Genomic DNA, 21029 nt, shown 5'->3' with positions numbered 1-21029 from the left:
CCCTTCTATTTATAACGGGAATAAACAAACCCGCTTGTGCCTAAGGACGCAATAGCCTACAGAAAAATCTGCGCCCAAAATCCTCGATATGAACTTTCGATATGAACGATAAAAAACGCTGTTTATAAAAAAAGAAGGATATGGTAAGTTAATGACGGCCACCTGAGAGAGTTCATACTACTATAAGAATGTGTATTATATTCTGCTTTAAAATTGATAAATAAAGTATATTTTTAGCAGTATTGTTTAGCATGCTGTAATAGTGGCTATATCAGTGATGGCAAACCTTTTAGCCACTGAGTGCCCAAACTACAACCAAAACCTGCATATTTTTTGCAAAGTGCCAATGCGTCAATTTAAGAAGTAACGTATTGCTCCCTGCTCTGTCACAGGTTTAAATTGTATAGAAGGAGAAGAAGTTTGGATTATCATTGTAGTTTCCTTCCAGGGTCCTGGGCTGCTTGGGACTGCAAGAGGCCTTGAGTCCTGTTTGGCAAACTCTACCCTGGGGTGATGGCGCAGGTGCCCATAGAGAGGGCTCCGAGTGCCACGTCTGGCACCCGTGCCATAGGTTCGCCACCACTGGGCTATATGGTTACACATTTCTTAGGTCACTGAAGAGGGCAGGTTAATTTTGCTCCTTCCCCCATCTTACGGACGTCAGTCCACACAATTCCTTATAGCCACATTTCCTTAGACACGCGGTAGCTATGTTTAAGAGCATTTAATCCGCTCAAAACGCGTAGGCTGAGAATTGCAGTCTATACTATGGAGTATATTTAGATAAGTAGCCCCTGTGTAACACAACACATGCAGCATTGGAACCAAGAGGAGGGTAGTCAAATCAAGAGGACAGAAGAAGAACGAAGGAAGGGGAGGCTTTTGTAAGAGGGAAATTTCCCATTTGTCACCAATCGGTGCTGGTGGTCATCACTTACGACAACCAATATTATTACGCCTCAGCTCAACAGCTGCCCAAAGTAATAAGCACCCAAAGGTTATGACCTGCAATCCTTTCGAGTTTGAGGAAAGGCCCAGTTCACACCTGCATCTTCCCCTATCAGTCTTTTGTTACTATAGTTTTAGTGACAGAAGTGAATGGATCCATTGGAGCTCTTTCCTTTCACTGCCCGGCGTGCCCATACACTAGTTTCCACGCACGTGTTGAGTATTAATGTTATTTCTCTTTTTACCCCTAAGACCCAGTGCACACGGCGGGGTGTGCGTGCGGGCCACAAGCAACAGGCCAGTATAACATCGGTAGGAGAGCTCCGCTCACCTCCCAGATGTCCATTAAAAACCCTTGGCCATTACTGTCAAGGTGTGGTGAGAGGGTGCCTACACTGTGACTGCGCACATCTGAAGGCTTTGAGGGCAGTTTGTTTGGCACTGAGCCTGAGGCCCTACAGAAATAGGGTCAGGAAAAATTGTCAGTGTAAGTTTAAAAAATGTATATATATTTCTGGAAATGCAATGTTACTTCAACATGTAATCATAGTTGAAGCCTTTGGAGTATTTTTAGGAGGGCGGTTTCTAATAGGGGCCATTTATGGGTGTATTATATTATATCCACCTTTCAAACAACTTTTTGAAACCTTAAAAATGTTTTGGTAATTTTTGTGACAATGTAAAAATCACTTTTAACTATGGTATATAGTTTACTATACAAACATCCTAAAATGGGAAAAGATGCTTTAAAAAGGTGCAGAAGTATTAGAGTTATTGGGTATCTGCAGGGTATAACTTATCTGTCTAGAAAGTATACAATTTTTGAAAATGGCAGATTTATAAAAGTTTTGGCAAATTTCCATTTTTGTCTTGAATAAACGCAAATATTTCCACTACTGTGAAGTACAATGTGTCACGAAAAAAAACCATATCAAAATCCCACATAATCAAACAACATCGGGAAGGTGCAAAACGGAGGTAATTGTTATGTAATCTACCATTGAAATAATGTGACTTTGCTTCATGTGAGCCTATGATTTGACCCTGTAATGTTTCCCACTTTCTGAACATGATAATGGTTTGTACCCTGTGTGAATTCTCTGTTACCCTTTTCATGCTGAAGGGTTTCCTACATGTCACTGTGTGAAGTCATAAACTTGTTGTGGAGCCAATGTTAAATGGGTTTTTCCACGAAGACAAGTTAGGCCCCATCCACGGTACAGGGCCTAACTTGCTAATCAGTGGGGGTCTCATTGCTGAGACCCCCGCAGATAGCAAAAACGAGGGGTCCGACCAACCCCTTGCCGCTCCATGAGAGTAATGGTGCAGACGGCCGCGCATGACCGTTCTGCTTCATTAAACTCTATGGAGCCGACGGAGATCGGTGAGCAGAATGGTCATGCGCGGACGTCTGCTCCATTAATCTCAGCGTTTTCGTGATCTGCGGGGGTCTCAGCACTGAGACTCCAACTGATCAGCAAGTTATGCCCTATCTTATGGATAGGGCCCAACTTGTCTTCTTTGGAAAACCCCTTTTAACATGGGCCGCACACCGGATCAGGTCTTGGGTTTCAGTACATTACTGAATTAATATTGATAACATAATATAATATTTGGACAACTCCTTAAACCCTTCTAATATCCTGTACAAGAAAACGGCTTCTCCCGTTCGTGACATCTCACATGTGACAAGATTTGATTTAGTTCTAGTTTCCCTCATTCCGGGCACGAAAATGTCTCCTCGGTGTGTGAGTTCTTATGTGTAAGACTGTCCGATTTTGCACACCCAGAACATGAAAGTGGCTTTGCCCCATTGTCACTTCTCAGATGCACGAAAAGTTTTGATTTATCTTTAAAACATTTCCCACATTCTGAACAGGTAAATGGCTTCTCCCCCGTGTGGCTTCTCTGATGTGTAACAAGGGTTGACTTGACGCCAAAGCATTTTCCGCATTCTGAACAAGAAAACGGCTTCTCCCCGGTGTGACGTCTCAGATGTCGATAAAGCGTTGTCTTGACGGCAAAACTTTTCCCACATTCTGAACATAAAAATGGCTTCTCCCCCGTGTGAAGTCTCTGATGGGTAACGAGGTTTGATTTACTTATGAAGCATTTTCCGCATTCTACACATAAAAACGGCCTTGACCCTGTGTGGGCTCTCAGATGTCGCTCAAGATCCGATTTCCGATTAAAAACTTTCCCGCATTCTGAACATAAAAATGGCATCGTCCCTGTGTGGAGTCTCTGATGGGTAACAAGGTTTGATCGAATAGTAAAGCATTTTCCACATTCTGAACAAGAAAATGGCTTCTCCCCTGTGTGAACTCTCTGATGAGTAACGAGGCTGGACTTGAGGCTGAAACATCTCCCGCATTCTGCGCAAGAAAATGGCTTCTCCCCCGTGTGAGTTCTCTGATGAGTGATAAGCGTTGTTTTCAGGACAAAACATTTGCCACATTCTGAACATGAAAATCGCTTCTCCTTTTTATGAGTATTTCCAGGAATCACGTCTGTTCTGTGACCTTTTTTTCTCTTCTTCCGTGATGAATCAGATGATACATGATGAAGGCTGGAGGATAGATCTGGGATATTGTCAGGCTCTTCATTCATATCTTGTGTTATCTCCCAATCTTCTTCTTTAATATCTAAAGATAACAGATGTCCCTCTGATCTTCCGGTCCAGTTATCTGAGAAGAATAAAGTTGATTTAATTTTGTTTGAATCATATAAACTTTAAAGCAAATTTACCACCGGGATCAGAGATTGTAAACCAAGCACACGGACATACTGGTGTGGGCTCCCTCTGGCAGGATCCACTCTTTTTTAGCTCCTTATGCTCTTGTTTTTAAGAAAAAAAAGGCTTTAAAAATTATGCAAATGACTCTGAAGGGCTCCAGACTCAGTGATCTCATTTGCATAATATTAAAAGCCTTTCTTTGTAAAAAAACCAACGCATAAGAAGCTAAAAGAAGAGCAGATCCTGCCAGAGGGGGCCCACACCAGTATGTCAGTGTGCTTGGTTTACAATCCTTCATCCTGGTGGTAGATGTCCTTTAAGGGGTTTTCCAGGCTAAAAATATTAATAATGTATCCATAGAATATGTGCTTAATGTTACATTAACCAGGACCCAAAATATATCAAATATATATCAGCAACCGGTAAACGGAATGGAAAAGAAAATGTACAGCGCCGTTCTCTGTGTAGTGTTCAGACCGGATAACATGGTTTGGATTCCCACCAATTCTGATGGAGACGCTCACAGCATCGTAGTCATTTATGATGGTAGAGGGGATTGTCCTTAGCAGGAAGCACAGCAAGTACCACCTGACCAGTGTGGAATTTTATTGTTCCAGATCACCAAAAAATTCTGATGCCAAAGTAAAGGGTCATCCAACGATGAAGAATAGGAAACAAACCTCAACCTTCTGGTCACATCTTTTAATAATCACAGTTCCACACATTTAGATTTATTTTAAAAAATATTGATGACCTATGATAACGGATGAAAGCCCCCAAAATCAATTACAGAAAATGGAGAAAAAAATCCCAAATCTAAAAAGTTAAAAACCGTGAAATTAATTAAAGATGAAAAAACTAGTGGTTACTACTCACCTGGGCAGTTACCTGTAGGAATCTCCTCCTTACATCGCTCATCGCCCCTCACATATGTCTCTGGGGCAGGAATATTCTTCACATCTTCACCCTGATACACAAACTGAGAAACAAATATTGTAAGAAGTCACCACATCAATAGAGATGACACTAAAGGAGTTTTTACATAAATATCTGCACATTGGGGGGGTCCAAATTCCCCTTGCACTTAAATTGCCCAATAATAAATTGGTACCTGATGATCCTGTGGGATATATTTCTCCTCTGAACAATCCTGTGGTAGAAGAAGAGGACTGGGACATCTCTCCGGTGATGTTCTCTTACTGGATCTACCTGTAGGAAACATCCAGAGACTGAATTCCTTCTTTCCATACAGATAATGAAAGGACGTGTGGATTTAGTCCTGTCTATTACCTGCTGATGTGAGGGGCTGGTGGTCCTCCATCATGACGTCCTTGTACACATCTTTGTGTCCTTCTAAATACTCCCACTCCTCCATGGAGAAATAGACAGCCACATCCTGACACCTTATAGGAACCTGACACACACAATGATCCCGTCATCACCCAGATCCCTTCATAGCGTTACTGTATAATGTCCCAGCATTCCCAGCAGTGTCACCTCTCCAGTCAGCAGCTCCATCATCTTGTGGGTGACTTCTAGGATCTTCTGCTCATTGATGTCATCATGTATCAGGGGGTGAGGTGGAGGAGCCGGGATTGGGCTCAGGGTTCTCCCCCGCCCTTCATACACAGGGGCCTGACAGCGCCCACTAGAGGTCTTCTTCACTACTGTGTAATCCTGGTTATGGAGAGACACATTGATAAATCTCCCTCCATACATTTCCAGAATCTCTCACCTCTCCAGTCCTATCATCTGTTATTCCCATAGATAATGATGTCATGTGACCTCATCACAATCTCTCACCTCTCCAGTAATATAGAAGAGAATCTCTAGGGTGAGGTTTATTATTCTCTCCACCCTCGTGTCTCTCTCCATCCTTGATAGACGGTAAAATGATTGTCCAGAGAAGAGATCAGCAGATGATCCTATAATGGAGAAACCTTTATGTAAATTGGATGATTTATTCTTTTGCCTCCTACTGAAAAATCAACTAAAATATAAAATGTATTAACCCCTTCACGCTCCGCGGCGGATATATCCGCCACGGAGCGCAGTGACTTAGCGCTCAGTGGCGGATATATCCGCCACGGCGCTTATGCCGGCTCGGCTCTGGATCAGAGCCGAACCGGCATCGGGAAACACGGGGTGCCGGCTGTAACTAATAGCCGGCACCCCAGTGTAACACCCGCGATCGGAGTTGTCTCCGATCGCGGGTGCTTAACCCGTTAGATGCCGCGGTCAGCGCGACCGCGGCATCTAACAAGTATCTGGGGGGTCTTTCCCCCACGATCGGCCCCCCCGAACCGTTTTCGGGGGGCGCCGATCGTTGCTATAGTAACTCTGGGGTCCGATCTGGACCCCAGAGTTACTTGCAAGAATTGCCGGTAAGATGGCGTCTGTGACGTCATCTTACTGGCAAAGTGCCAGCCTATGCAAGTGCATAGGCTGACACTGATAATACTCTGCAATACATCAGTATTGCAGAATATTATCATGAACAAGCAATCAGATGATTGCTTCTTCATGTCCCATGGTATAAAAGTGAAAAAGTAAAAAAAAAAAGTTATTCAATAAAAAAATAAAGTCATAAATCACTAAAAATGCCCCAAACCCCCAAAACATATAAAGAGACATATAACTCAAAAAAAAAGTCTAAATCATAACACAAACCCCACATATATAGTATCGCCGCGTCCGTAACAACCCGTAGAATAAAAGTAAATCATTATTGAACCCCCACGATAAACGCCGTAAAAAAAAACTGTTATAAACCCTCCAAAAATTATGATTTTTACCTTTTCAATCCCACAAAAAATGCTATAAAATGTGACCAAAAAACCATATGTACTCAGACATGATACTGGTGCAAAGTACAACATGTCCCGCAAAAAACAAGCCATCAACCAGCTCCGTAGCCAAAAACGTAACAAAGTTATGCCACTTGGAAGATGGCAATACAAAAATTATAGATTTTTCCCCACATTAGGGTTTTGTTTGACAAATTTAGTAAAACGTAAGAAAATATATTCATGTCTGGTATCCCCGTAATCGTATCAACCCATAGAATAAAGCTAACATGATTATTAGTCTATACGGTGAACACCAAAAAAAAAAAAAGTCAAAAATTCAGTACAGAATTGATGCTTTTCTACTCCTGCCCTCAAAAAAAGTTCCTAAATTTTCAACAATAGGTGATACCAACCCCAAAATGGTAACAATGGAAAAAGCATCTCATCCCGCAAAAAAAATGCCGTCACATGGCCCCAATAACGAAAAAGCGAAAATTTTATAGCCTTCAAAAGGGGCCAATGAGGAAACTAAAATCCTGGCAGCTGCAGGGCGCTCCTTCCCTTCTGCGTCTCGCTGTGCGCCCATAAAACAAGTCACAGCCACATGTGGGGGGTCTTTGTACTCAGGAGAAATTGCAGAACAAATTGTATGGTGGGTTTTCTCTTTTTATATTTTGGAAATGTGTAAATTTTAGTGCTAAATGAACGTATAAGGGAACAATTTGACCATTCTAAATTTCACCTCCATTTTGATTCAATTACTATGAAGATCTCAAGGGGTTAACAATCTTTGTAAAAGCTGTTTCTGATAGTTTGAGGGGTGCAGATTTGAAAATGGGTAGATTATATAGGGGGTTTTGATGCTAAATATGTAAAATTTCATTCAAAACTGTATTTATCCCCAAAATAGTCAATTCTGAAAATCCGGAAAAGCGATATTCTATTTGTAAGCCGCGTGACGTCAAAATAAATTATCCAGACATTTCAGAAATTATGAAAATGTAAAGTAGACAAATGGGAAATGTTATTCAGCAACTTATTTAGCTGGTAAATCGATCTGCCTGAAAACGCAATGATTTAGAATTTCGAAAATGGCAAATTTTTCAAAAAATTTATCATATTTTCTTTTTTTTGTAAATAAACGCAAAACTTATCAGCCAAAATTTACCACTAAAATGAAGTACAACATGTGGGGAAAAAACAATCTCAGAATCGTTTTGATAAGTAACAGTGTTCAAAAGTTATAACCATATAAAGCGAAGCAAGTCAGAATCCAAAAAATCGGGCTGAGCCTTAAGCTGTAAAATGACTGCGTCCTTAAGGGGTTAAAAAGCAGAAAAAGTCAGTATTTCAGGATATTATCACTCCTAACATTTGAACACTTTGCGTTTCAGAAGTGACCTTCAGCAATTGAATCGAATTGTTTCCCCTAAATCCCTTCGTCATCCAATCCCTTCCCTTCCTTGGTTGAACTTGATGGACATGTGTCTTTTTTCAACCATATAAAATATGATACTATGAATGTTCTTCCATGTGAGAAATGTTAACCTTTTCCATGCCAGTAAAACGGAATCCAGTCTGAATATTAGGCAAATGTATTGGAAATGATGTCATCTACACCAATAAAGTTCAAATTAGTTTTGAGCGGAAAGGAAGCGCTGACCATCGATTAGTTTTATTGGTCCACAAGAAAATGAGAAACGTACTCTGAGGCTGCACTCAGGAAGGGATCAAACTACATTCCCTTGAAATTGCTACAGTCCAGGAACGACCCCTCTAAGACCACCCAACAGACCCCCCAGACGTGCAGGAGGAGGATCAGCTGCTTATTACAGAGCTGAAGACCTCGAAGGCAAATAAAGCCCAAACAACAACGCAACAGCAGAATATCAGCATCTGCCGTATACGTGACCTGTGTATATTATTATATATATGCATAACACCCATATACTACATATATATAATATGCTATACCCGCTCCACACTGCACACTGTGTTTTCCCATCATCCCTTGCACATCACATACTCCAGGATCCGGCAGAACACCTCCAGGATCAGAGACGACAATCTCCTCAGCTGATTCCTTGCTTCCTCCTGATCACGGGAGGACGACAACTTCTGATTGGCTGAAAATGAGCCACGACCAAATCCCTGAACCAACAGTAAACCATGTGCAGAGCTGCACACTCCCTGCTTGGGAGATGCAGTTGGTTAAAGGACCTGCAATGATGTCATAGTCATGTGACCAGTGTGGGTGGATTCAGGAAGGAGGAGGGTCATGTGATCTGTGCTTGTTGCCTTAACAACTTCCTGCTTCGCAGGGAATATAGATATTTACCTCTTCCTGAGATAAACGGTAGATGTCGGAGGGACAGATATGGACGTAGAAGTCGGAGGGACAGATATGGACGTAGAAGTCGGAGGGACAGATATGGACGTAGAAGTCGGAGGGACAGATATGGACGTAGAAGTCGGAGGGACAGATATGGACGTGTTTAGGAGAAATCCGGGCACTGGCAATTTCATCTTTTAAGCATCTATTATTACATATTAGTGCAAAACAAATATACAGTAACATATAAAATACAATTTGCTTTAACGCCAAGGCCCTTTTTTGTTTTTGCGTTTCCATTTTTCAATCCCCACCTTCTGTAAAAATACGAAACTTTTTAATTTTTCCATGTAAAGGGCTTGTTTTCTGTGTAACAAATTGCACTTCATAGTGACGGTATTTAATATTCCAGGCCGTGTACTGGGAAGCGAGAAAAAAATTCCAAATGCAGTGAAATTGGCGGAAAAACGCATTTGCGCCATTTTCTTGTGGGCTTGGATCTTACGGCTTTAACGGTGCGCCCCAAATGTCATGTCTACTATATTCTTTGGGTCGGTGCGATCACAGGGATAACAAATTTGTATAGTTTATTGTTATTATTCATTGTGTTTTAATACATTTCGAAAAATTAAAACATTCTGTTAAGAAACAGAAATCTTTACCTGCTGCAGATAACTTTTTCATGCTTTGGTGTACGGAGACGTGTGACATTTCGAGGACTGGAAGACCTTTCAGATTCAACAAAATGTAATTGAATAAAAAGTAATGAAATGTCTTACAATAGGTAAAGGCAAAACATAAACCCCTCGCAGGGAGAACTTACATAGATTATCTGATTTTAAAATATCTAGGGCTTAAACCCCCCTGCAGTTGTAAGGGGACTTTAGAATTAACCCTTTTTAGCCTCTAATTGCTCCCGGATGCTGGGATGAGAGCACACACTAAGATAATCCAGTCTCTTAGAAAATGAAGACTCCAAACTTTATTAGCGCGCAGCCGCGGATATAAAACACATAAAATCTTCTGCATAGGGTCGTGAAAAGGTGATAAAATACTGCAATGCTATTGGCTATATTGAATATACCAGAACATCCCCATTAAAGGGCACCTACCACCACGATTCTACCTATAAAGGTAGAACGGGTGGTAGGCGGATGATTGGGATGTGAGGATAGCTAATGTGTTAAATTTCTTAAGAGGCTACTGGGGCGTGGAGTAGCTGGACATGAGGCTAGAAGTCGCGGCTACTCCACGCCCCAGTAGCCTCCTTTCTCCGCCTACCACTGCATCTTCGCCCTCGTCCGAATACCCGGAATACGCAGGCCTGCAGGTGAGCGCCCACAGTTCCGAGGCCAGAGCTACTACGCATGGACAGGACGCCGGGTGTTCCGACGGGTAAGACAAGATGGCACCCGTTTGTTCCAAAATGGCGCCTGTAGATGAATATATCTCTCACACTGATACATAGCCAGTTGCAGGAAAACATGGGGGGAGGGCTGTGGGAAGGAGACACAGGGGGGAGGAAAGAATACACTGAGACTTGTGACAAGATCGTTGTTCATGGTTATGCAGGACGATATCAGCATTGGGCAAGGAGATAGAGGAGCCCCGTTACTTCAGAGAGCCCGTTAGGGGGATAACGTTAGAGCTCTCTCCAGGGGGGGGGGGGCTTGTGAGGTAATTCATGGGTTCCATGTGCCTTCACATAATGAAAAGGTGTCCGTCCTGGCCTCCTCAATCCTCCAACAACATCAACAAGTTCATTCTATTCTTAACCGCTGTGAATGATAGGTCCGGCGTTTGTCCGGCTATGTGAAGTCTTGTCGCTAGAGCTATAATTGGAATCCCACGATGAGCTTTATTCTTGACCTTTCCTGGTTCCCAGGAGCAAAACTGCTGCAGTCACTGGTATTGCATTACCTAGTAGGAGCGGATAAGTGGTTTTCGAGGTTTGTACGACCCTTTGATCACTTTTTATTACATTTTTTATAGTAGAAAAATGGCGAAAAAGTAGCGTTAGCAATACCTAACATGTGTATGATTTTTACCGTTTATTTATTTTATACTGTTATAGACTGGGGTCCTGGGTTCAAATCCCAGGTCAATATCTGCAAAGAGTTTGTATATTCTCTCCGTGTTTGCGTGGGTTTCCTCCAGGTGCTCCAGTTTCCTCCCACACTCCAAAACATACTGGTAGGTTGATTAGATTGTGAGCCCCATTGGGGACAGGGACTGATTTGTGTGCGGTATATAAATATTATTATTAGGGAAAGGGGATTTCTTTGAAAATTTTACTTTTTTTTATCTTTCAACTCAACCTTGACCTCACCATTTCTGTCCTTAGTATCACCATAACATCAAAGGCAGCAGGCCACATGTTTTTGGGTTTTGCTGGACTCTAAACTCTCCTTTGCACCTACAATCACTCACACACTCTTGCCTCATGCACCTCAAAAACATTTTAAAAATCTGCCTTTTCCTAGCCAGTTTACTGTAACATCGGTCTTACTAAACTCTCTCCTCTACAATCTATTTTATCTAGAAGCCTCCACTCTATGCCAGTCACTGTACTGTTTGCCCGTCTCCTTCCAAATACAGTTTAGATTAATCACCCGCATCCACAAAGCTCTGCACAGTGCTGCTCCTTGCTAATTCTCCTCCCTCATCTCAATATATTGCCCAACCAGGGTAGTTACCAGGGTTATGCTCATAAAAGTGCCCTCCCCCCCAAGTCAAAAATATACATTCAATGTGCCCCCCCCCCCATTAAATTTAATATAAAGAGCTCTATGCATCTGACATACGCAGCCTCGACTTTGAGCATGGTAGCCCTCACCGGGAATCCTACACATGGTTCAGAGCAGGCATTCACATGGTGGCACAGATAATATATGACACTGACAAATGGGTTCTCATGATTACGGAGCTACAGGAGAATTTCCCTGACCTCTGGATTTTGTACTGGATATTGGAATTGTACTGGGACGCGGGGAAAAAAAACACCAAATGCAGTGAAGTTGGCGGAAAAATACATTTGCGCCATTTTCTTGTGGGCTCTGGTTTTGACACCTCCCCTTTATTTCGTTTTAATCGGTTCTAAAAAATTTTTACATTTTTTCACACAAAAGATTTTCTTAAATTTTGAGAGTTTTTGAGCCGAAGACATTTTTCGGACTTTGGGGTGCTGTGTAAAGTGTCACTTTTTTCAGGACATGATTTTTCCATTTGTGGGGCTTTACAACCTTTTGGTCACTTTTTATTTTCCATGTTCACCGCCAGGAATGTCCGTTTTTATATAGATAGATCAGGAGACGGCGATACCGAACAGGTTTATCATTTTAAATGTTTATTTTTATCAGTTGTAGGGTGATTTGGGCTTTTGGGCTTTTTTTTACTATTTTTCCTACCCCCCTAGGGTAATTTAACCCTAGGTTCTATCATATTATAGCCACAGTACAGTATATGTGCCCCCAACAACTTCTCGATTCTTATAAAGACCTGAGGCTGTCATGGAGAGTTACAGGCATAGCCAAGATGGTGGTGCCCCGTGCCTGCATTATTTAGCAAAATTATGCCATGTCCAACCGGTCCATGATAAATCTACCTGCCAGTCCGTATGGAGAGGGCTTAGCACGTATATACCTCTTGCTGCACACCAGGGTTAAAATTACCGATGCCTGAAAGTTCCTTTAACACATTAACAACTACACATCGCTAAGCAGAGGCTCATTCGGGAAGTAAAGCGGGTGATTTAGGACATGGAGCACTTTTTTAGTCAGATGTAGAGGGGAGGCAGTGGCTTCTGTTACCCCCCCCCCCGCCCCCATCTTTTCACTTGGAGCAAGCGCCTGTGCCTAACCCATGCTCCTTGATCTGCCGATGATCTAAGATTATTCTCTTATATAATTTGAACCTTTCACTCAAATCTCCAGGACTTCTCAGGTGCTGCACCAACTTTCTTGAATGTCCTAACCCGGACTATCAAGCTATTACCCAACAACCAAAGCGTCAAACCCTCTCTTAAAACCTGTTTCTTCAGGTGTAACACACTCCATGTTACTCCGACTCTCTTTTCACTAACCCATCCTGTGCACTTCTTCAGATGTAATCCAGCAAGCAATAGAGACCAATAAACACATTCCTCTAATAGATTGTAAGCTCTTGTGAAAAGGACTCTTATGTATAATATTGTAATAGACCTTTGAGAAGACAGAGCCGGAGTCCAAACCCTCCCACCCATCTACTATACAGAAGAAACTAAACTTCCACATCCCATGTCTCTAGCTATCTCGCCCCGAGCTTATACCACCACCATTGTAAGGGTCGCTGTTCCCCTAGTGTCCCCATGCAGCAGAATTCAACAGGAGTAAAGTATTTCCTATAGAGGAACTTAGACTGAAGTCCCTGGCACTTACCCTCAAGTCAAAAAATATCTTCTGTCTTATTCTGTCACATCATCTCTGTTCTATTTCAAAAAGGCACCAAAGGGAATCAGACCCATAGCCTGTAGGATATGCATATTTTGTGTAAGAGGTTTCATATAGCCGGGGCCAGAGTACTTCCTCCAAATTATACAATAGCATGTCGGAGTTGTGCATGATGAAAAGAGGCAATGTCAGAGGGCCCAAAACATTTGTGTAGAGTTGAGAACTGAAGCAGAACAGATTCAGCAGATAGAAGCTGGCCCAGAAACTTGTGGCGGACACTATCCCTTTTCCATACGTTACCATGCAAGAAGCTGGACCTCAGCCCAATGGTCCAAGGGGTAAAAGCTAAGATCAAGGTGCACCCACCAAGATACTTAAAACGGGTAGCAATGCGAAGGGTCACCAGATCTGAGGGCCAGGATCATAGTCTGAGGACGACTAGAACCAACTTTGATCATTTAACCCAAAGGACTTGACAAGACATAACAGGGAAGTGAGGAAAAGCCCACTGTCAGCTAAATATATCAGGGTAGAGTTAGATCTTCTCAACTAAGTTCCCCACAGATAACAGAGGACCAGCGAATCTCCAAGGCCATAGGTTCTGTAGCCAGAGCAGAAAGTAGAGTAGAAAGTGGGAATCACTGCCAGGTACCACATTTCAGGCTAAATGGGTCATACACATATGAATTAGTGCAGAGTCTCTCCTTGAGCCGTTCTAAAATTGGACCATGGCTCCAGAGGATGGTCATTCTATCGGACGAAATGCCTTGGCCGTGTCCTGGGAGAAAAGCCACAAGTCAGGCTCATTGTGGGCAACTAAAATGTTGCGAAATAATCTCTGTAATACTGAGCATCATGAGTTAAGGAGGGAGATGGGGCAATACGAGGGAATGTAGGGTCCTTCCCCGGCTTCAGAACCACCACCACACCACCTCACTTATCTTATCAACAGTGGCCGATTTCAGATCCCGCACACTTGGCAATCACAACTAAGCTTGCATCATCTCCTTCCCAAGTCATCCAAACTTTGGGTCTTCCCAGCAGGCGGACTGAACAGCAAATTGCATCTCCTCCACCATTAGGAGACATCTAACTCCAAAGCTTTGGAAGCTGGGAGACCCCACTGGGGGAGACCATCTACAAAAGAATCATATAAGGATGCTTACAGTAGAGGAGAGGTATGTGTCCAGCTGGAAACATCTACAACCAATGAGATTTATGTGCCGGGGCACTCAGATCTGGCCAAAAACAACAGTAGTATGCAATTCCCATCTCCGAATTCACTGGTACCTGGTCTGACCCCTACATGTGAAAGCTGTCTGCTTCCTGCCGATCAGCTGCTGAGAACAGGTGGCTGCTGAGTGTTGGACCCCCACCAATGTAATATTCAGAGACTTCACCCCTTCAAGAGTCATCATTTACATATAAATAATAAATTTAGAAAATAAGCAGGTGAAAGCAAATCTTTATTAATATTTGGCATCAAGTTTTGAGATCCGATTATGTGTGTAGAACATATATTGATGCTTCTCCGATAATAGAAGCATATTGCCGATTCCAACAAAAATGTCAACTTCTGTCAACAATATGACTTTGCCTCTTTTGAGCTTGCGATCCTTGAGATGTGAGTTAACCCTATAACGTTTTCAACTTTCTGAACATGAGAATGGTTCCTCTCCTGTGTGAATTCTCTAAACTGTAAGGACACTTTTACGGCTGTAAAGTTTCCAAAATTCTGATTTATTCGTAAACAAATTTTAACATTTGGCCAGTCATAAGTGAGGATCAGATGGCGCTACGCTCTGTGATGTGGACGAAAGTTGTAACTACGACCATGCTTCCCATAACGGAATACCACTACTGGGTATTGGTGGACCTAACTCCAGATCAGTTCTTGGTGTTGGCACTAAACAGATATCGGTAACATATTATAATTTCTGGACAACGGTTTAACACTGAAATTTACTTCTCTCCTGAGTGAATTTGCTCATTTTCTAATGAGATTTGGTTTCATTCAACCATCTTGTTAACTAGCTTCGCCCAGTATGGCCTCCGATGTCTTCCACTCCCCCACTCGATGTATCCTCACACATTCTGGGCATAAAAATGGCTTCTCCCCTTTGTGACGTCTCTTATGTGGGATAAAATTTGATTTAATTCTATATCGTTCCTCACAATAAAAAGGAAAATGGCTTCTCCCTTGTGTGGGTTCTCTCACAGGAAACAAGGGTTCTCTTGAGGGTAAAACATTTCCTGGATTCTGGCCACGAAAATGGCCTCATTCCTCTGAATCCTTCGATCTAGATCAAGATCCGATTTCAGTTTAAAACATTTCTCACACTAGGAACATAAAAGTGTGTGAATTCTTTTATGGTTTACAAGATTTAAACTATCCGTAAAGTTTTTCCCACATTCTGAACAAGAAAACGGTTTCATTGTATGTGAGTTCTTATGTTTGAGAAGTTCTGATTTGTGGTTGAAGCATTTCCCACACTCGGAACATGAAAGTGGCTTTGCCCCTGTGTGAGTTCTCTGATGTATGATAAGATTGGATTGATCTCTAAACAATTTCCCGCATTCTGAACAGGAAAATGGCTTCTCCCCTGTGTGGCTTCTCTGATGGGAAACAAGGGTTTTCTTGAGGATGAAACATCTCCCGCATTCTGAACATGTAAATGGCTTCTCCCCTGTGTGAATTCGGTGATGTCGCTCAAGATCTGGTTTCCGTTTAAAACATTTCCCACAATATGAACATAAATACGGTCTGGCCCCTGTGTGAATTCTCTTATGATTAACAAGATTCGATCGATCCGCAAAACATTTCCCACATTCTAAACAAGAGAATGGTTTCATTGTATGTGAATTCTTATGTTTCAGAAGTTCTGATTTTTGGTTGAAACATTTCCCACACTCGGAACATGAAAGCGGCTTTGCTCCTGTGTGAGTTCTCTGATGTGTGATAAGATTTGATCTATCTCTAAATAATTTCCCGCATTCTGAACAGGAAAATGGCTTCTCCCCTGTGTGACTTCTCTGATGGGAAACCAGGGTTGACTTGAGGGCAAAACATTTCCCACATTCTGAACAGGAAAATGGCTTCTCTCCTGTGTGGGTTCTCTGATGGGAAACAAGGGTTTTCTTGAGAATGAAACACTTCCCGCATTCTGAACATGCAAATGGCCTTGTTCCTGTGTGAATTCTGTGATGTCGCTCGAGATCTGGTTTCCGTTTAAAACATTTCCCACATTCTGAACATAAATATGGTCTGGCCCCTGTGTGAATTCTCTTATGATTAACAAGATTTGATTTATCTGTAAAACATTTCCCACATTCTGAGCAAGAAAATGGCTTCTCCCCTGTGTGAATTCGCTGATGAGTAATGAGGGTAGTTTTAAGAGCAAAACATTTTCCACATTCTGGACATGAGAAGGGCTTCTCCTTTTTATGAGCCGTTTGCGGGACAACGTTTCTACTGTGACTTTGCTTCCCAGTCAGTGACAAATCAGAAGATAGATTGTAAAGGCTGGAGGACAGATCTGCCATATTGTCATGTTCTTCTTTTAGATCTGGTATCTCCCAATCTTCTTCATTCATTCCTAAAGACATCAGATGTCCCTCTGAACTTGGGGTCCAGTTATCTGAAAAGAATAAAACCGATTACTTGTTTTTGAATAGTATAACCTTAAAAGAACTTTGCGTTCTAAAAAAAGTGATAATTCTAGAATCCAACACCCAACACCCGCACTCATCAGCTGTTCTTCCCAACTGGTAAAAACTGAATAGAACAGGAAGCAGACAGCGCCATTCTCTGGGTAGTGGTCAGACCACGTTACTGCAGATCAGCTCATAGATATTCAGCCACTACACTATCTGCTCCCTCTTCTATTCTCTAGCACTTGAACTGTGGGGGTACTGGGTGTCGGGCCCCCACCTATGGATGATATATGACAGTAGTAAGAGTTGTGTTATCGATCGGCACATTTCTAGAGAACTTCAATACTCACAATGGTCGTAGCTCTGCAGGAGATAATCTTCCATAGTCACAGCAACATAGTCATCTATAATGGTAGAGGAGATAGTTAGAGGAAGGGGTGACAAGAACTGCACAAACTACTAACCCACGACTGGGGATATTAACAGGGTAGATTTATCTCTGCTTTATCTAGTGTTTACTACTCAGTTACCTGTAGGAATCTCCTCCTTACATCGCTCATCGCCCCTCACATATGTCTCTGGGGCAGGAATATTCTTCACATCTTCTTCCTGATACACAAACTGAGAAGCAAAAAATGTATATTAGTCATCAAATGAAGGAGAAGTTACAATATGGACAAACGACTTTACGTTATGCCTACCTGATGATCCTGTGGGACATATTTCTCCTCTGAACAATCCTGTGGTAGAAGAAGAGGACTGGGACATCTCTCCGGTGATGTTCTCTTACTGGATCTACCTGTAGGAAACATCCAGAGACTGAACTCCTTCTTTCCATACAGATAATGAAAGGACGTGTGGATTTAGTCCTGTCTATTACCTGCTGATGTGAGGGGCTGGTGGTCCTCCATCATGACGTCCTTGTACACATCTTTGTGTCCTTCTAAATACTCCCACTCCTCCATGGAGAAATAGACAGCCACATCCTGACACCTTATAGGAACCTGACACACACAATGATCCCGTCATCACCCAGATCCCTTCATAGCGTTACTGTATAATGTCCCAGCATTCCCAGCAGTGTCACCTCTCCAGTCAGCAGCTCCATCATCTTGTGGGTGACTTCTAGGATCTTCTGCTCATTGATGTCATCATGTATCAGGGGGTGAGGTGGAGGAGCCGGGATTGGGCTCAGGGTTCTCCCCCGTCCTTCATACACAGGGGCCTGACAGCGCCCACTAGAGGTCTTCTTCACTACTGTGTAATCCTGGTTATGGAGAGACACAGTGATAAATCTCCCTCCATACATTTCCAGAATCTCTCACCTCTCCAGTCCTATCATCTGTTATTCCCATAGATAATGATGTCATGTGACCTCATCACAATCTCTCACCTCTCCAGTAATATAGAAGAGAATCTCTAGGGTGAGCTGGAAGATTCTCTCCACCCTCGTGTCTCTGTCTCTGATCATCCCTGAGGGGTCGGTCTCTGTTATGTTGGAGGGAAGAGATTTGCAGAATATCCTAGAATGTAGAAACATAGGTAAAATGGATGATGAATTCTCTTCATTTCTATGTCATAAGGTCACATGGACAATCACCTGATATACAGGTCAATATGTTACGTTTTTTTTATAGTTAATGTTATAGTAATAATTCTGACACACAAGATGTAACGGCGGAGCTTTTCTAGGTCTCTGTTCTGTCCCGTTTCCCATAAGCCTCCTCACCAGTCCCTCATACACCATCAGTAACATCCATCCCTCGCGGACACTTATTACCTACCACCGCCGGAGGAGGAGCGTCACATCTCTAGAAGTTTCTATGTGTTGCCCCCGCACATTCCCATAGACTTTCCCTTAAAGGGATAGGTAGGTTTCAAAAACTGATTGTCTCTCGAGTCTCCCCTGAGGATGAGCAGATTGCGGTGATCTAGTGAGTGACACGCGGACTGTCCAATGATCAAGGACCAAATCCCTGAACCAGCAGTAAACCACCGGCAGAGCCGTGCACTACCGGTATGGCAGATCCAGCAGGATACAGGACCTGTGATGATGTCATAGTCATGTGATCAGGGTGTGGGAGGAGTCAGGCTGTGCTGCTGGAGGAAAGTCATGTGATGCTTTTTTGTTGCTCTGACAACATCCTGATTATGGATAGTAAAAGAGACCGAGGCCTCAGAACCGTCCTGACAGCTCATAATACACACCTCAGCTGCTGCAGAACCTCATAATACACACCTCAGCTGCTGCAGAACCTCATAATACACACCTCAGTTGCTACAGAACCTCATAATACACACATCAGCTGCTACAGAACCTCATAATACACACATCAGATGCTACAGATCCTCATAATACACACCTTAGCTGCTGCAGAACCTCATAATACACACCTCAGCTGCTACAGAACCTCATAACCTCTTGTGTCACCCCCTCATCCTCATAGACTGTAAGCTCTTGTGTCCCCCCTCATCCACATAGACTGTGAGCTCTTGTGTCACACCCTCATCCTCATAGACTGTAAGCTCTTGTGTCACCTCCTCATCCTCATAGACTGTAAGCTCTTGTGTCACCCCCCTCATCCTCATAGACTGTAAGCTCTTGTGTCCTCCCTCATCCTCATAGACTGTAAGCTCTTGTGTCACCCCCTCATCCTCATAGAATGTAAGCTCTTGTGTCACCCCCTCATCCTCATAGACTGTAAGCTCTTGTGTCACCCCCTCATCCTCATAGACTGTAAGCTCTTGTGTCACACCCTCATCCTCATAGACTGTAAGCTCCTGTGTCACCCCCTCATCCTCATAGACTCTAAGCTCTTGTGTCACCCTCATCCTCATAGACTGTAAGCTCCTGTGTCACCCCCTCATCCTCATAGACTCTAAGCTCTTGTGTCCCCTTCATCCTCATAGACTGTAAGCTCTTGTGTCACCCCCTCATCCTCATAGACTGTAAGCTCTTGTGCCCCCCCCTCATCCTCATAGACTATAAACTCCTGTGTCACCCCCTCATCCTCATAGACTGTAAGCTCTTGTGTCACCCCTCATCCTCATAGACTGTAAGCTCTTGTGTCTCCTCTCATCCTCATAGACTGTAAGCTCTTGTGTCACCCCCTCATCCTCATAGACTGTAAGCTCTTGTGTCACCCCTCATCCTCATAGACTGTAATCTCTTGTGTCTCCTTTCATCCTCATAGACTGTAAGCTCTTGTGTCACCCCCTCATCCTCATAGACTGTAAGCTCTTGTGTCACCCCCTCATCCTCATAGACTGTAAGCTCGTGTGTCCTCCCTCATTCTAAAAGACTGTAAGCTCTTGTGCCCCCCCTCATCCTCATAGACTGTAAGCTCCTGTGTCCCCCCTCATCCTTATAGACTGTAAGCTCTTGTGTCACCACCTCATCCCCATAGACTGTAAGCTCTTGTGTCACCCCCTCATCCTCATAGACTGTTAGCTCTTGTGTCACCCCCTCATCCTCATAGACTCTAAGCTCTTGTGTCCCCTTCATCCTCATAGACTGTAAGCTCTTGTGTCACCCCCTCATCCTCATAGACTGTAAGCTCTTGTGCCCCCCCTCATCCTCATAGACTATAAACTCCTGTGTCACCCCCTCATCCTCATAGACTGTAAGCTCTTGTGTCACCCCTCATCCTCATAGACTGTAAGCTCTTGTGTCTCCTCTCATCCTCACAGACTGTAAGCTCTTGTGTCACCCCCTCATCCTCATAGACTGTAAGCTCTTGTGTCACCCCTCATCCTCATAGACTGTAATCTCTTGTGTCTCCTTTCATCCTCATAGACTGTAAGCTCTTGTGTCACCCCCTCATCCTCATAGACTGTAAGCTCTTGTGTCACCCCCTCATCCTCATAGACTGTAAGCTCTTGTGTCACCCCCTCATCCTCATAGACTGTAAGCTCTTGTGTCACCCCCTCATCCTCATGGACTGTAAGCTTGTGTGTCCTCCCTCATTCTAAAAGACTGTAAGCTCTTGTGCCCCCCCTCATCCTCATAGACTGTAAGCTCCTGTGTCCCCCCTCATCCTTATAGACTGTAAGCTCTTGTGTCACCACCTCATCCCCATAGACTGTAAGCTCTTGTGTCACCCCCTCATCCTCATAGACTGTTAGCTCTTGTGTCACCCCCT

At 43.2% G+C, this 21029-nt stretch overlaps 1 protein-coding gene and 1 long non-coding RNA gene across 2 annotated transcripts in view; both read right to left on the bottom strand.

Annotated features, from left to right (window-relative positions):
* Window positions 1-1791: 1791 nt before the first annotated feature.
* LOC140065437 (uncharacterized) overlaps window positions 1792-21029 on the bottom strand; it is a 52923-nt gene continuing 33685 nt past the window's right edge. The window contains exons 4-5 of the mRNA XM_072113059.1: window positions 15751-16871; window positions 1792-3429 (exon numbers count right to left, since the gene is read on the bottom strand). Coding sequence (XP_071969160.1) covers window positions 2665-3429; window positions 15751-16871 — 1886 coding nt within the window. The 3' untranslated portion in view covers window positions 1792-2664. The remainder of the gene's footprint in view (window positions 3430-15750; window positions 16872-21029) is intronic.
* Window positions 5091-8669, bottom strand: LOC140065451 (uncharacterized). The gene is made up of 3 exons (XR_011847917.1): window positions 8501-8669; window positions 5489-5610; window positions 5091-5362 (listed from the first exon to the last, which is right to left on the bottom strand). It is a non-coding gene; the product is annotated as an uncharacterized lncRNA (long non-coding RNA).

This window comes from Engystomops pustulosus, chromosome 6, assembly GCF_040894005.1.
Source record: "Engystomops pustulosus chromosome 6, aEngPut4.maternal, whole genome shotgun sequence".
NCBI classification, from domain to species: domain Eukaryota; kingdom Metazoa; phylum Chordata; class Amphibia; order Anura; family Leptodactylidae; genus Engystomops; species Engystomops pustulosus.
The sequence above is the reverse complement of the archived record's forward strand: the minus strand, read 5'-3'. Positions and strand labels throughout refer to the sequence as shown.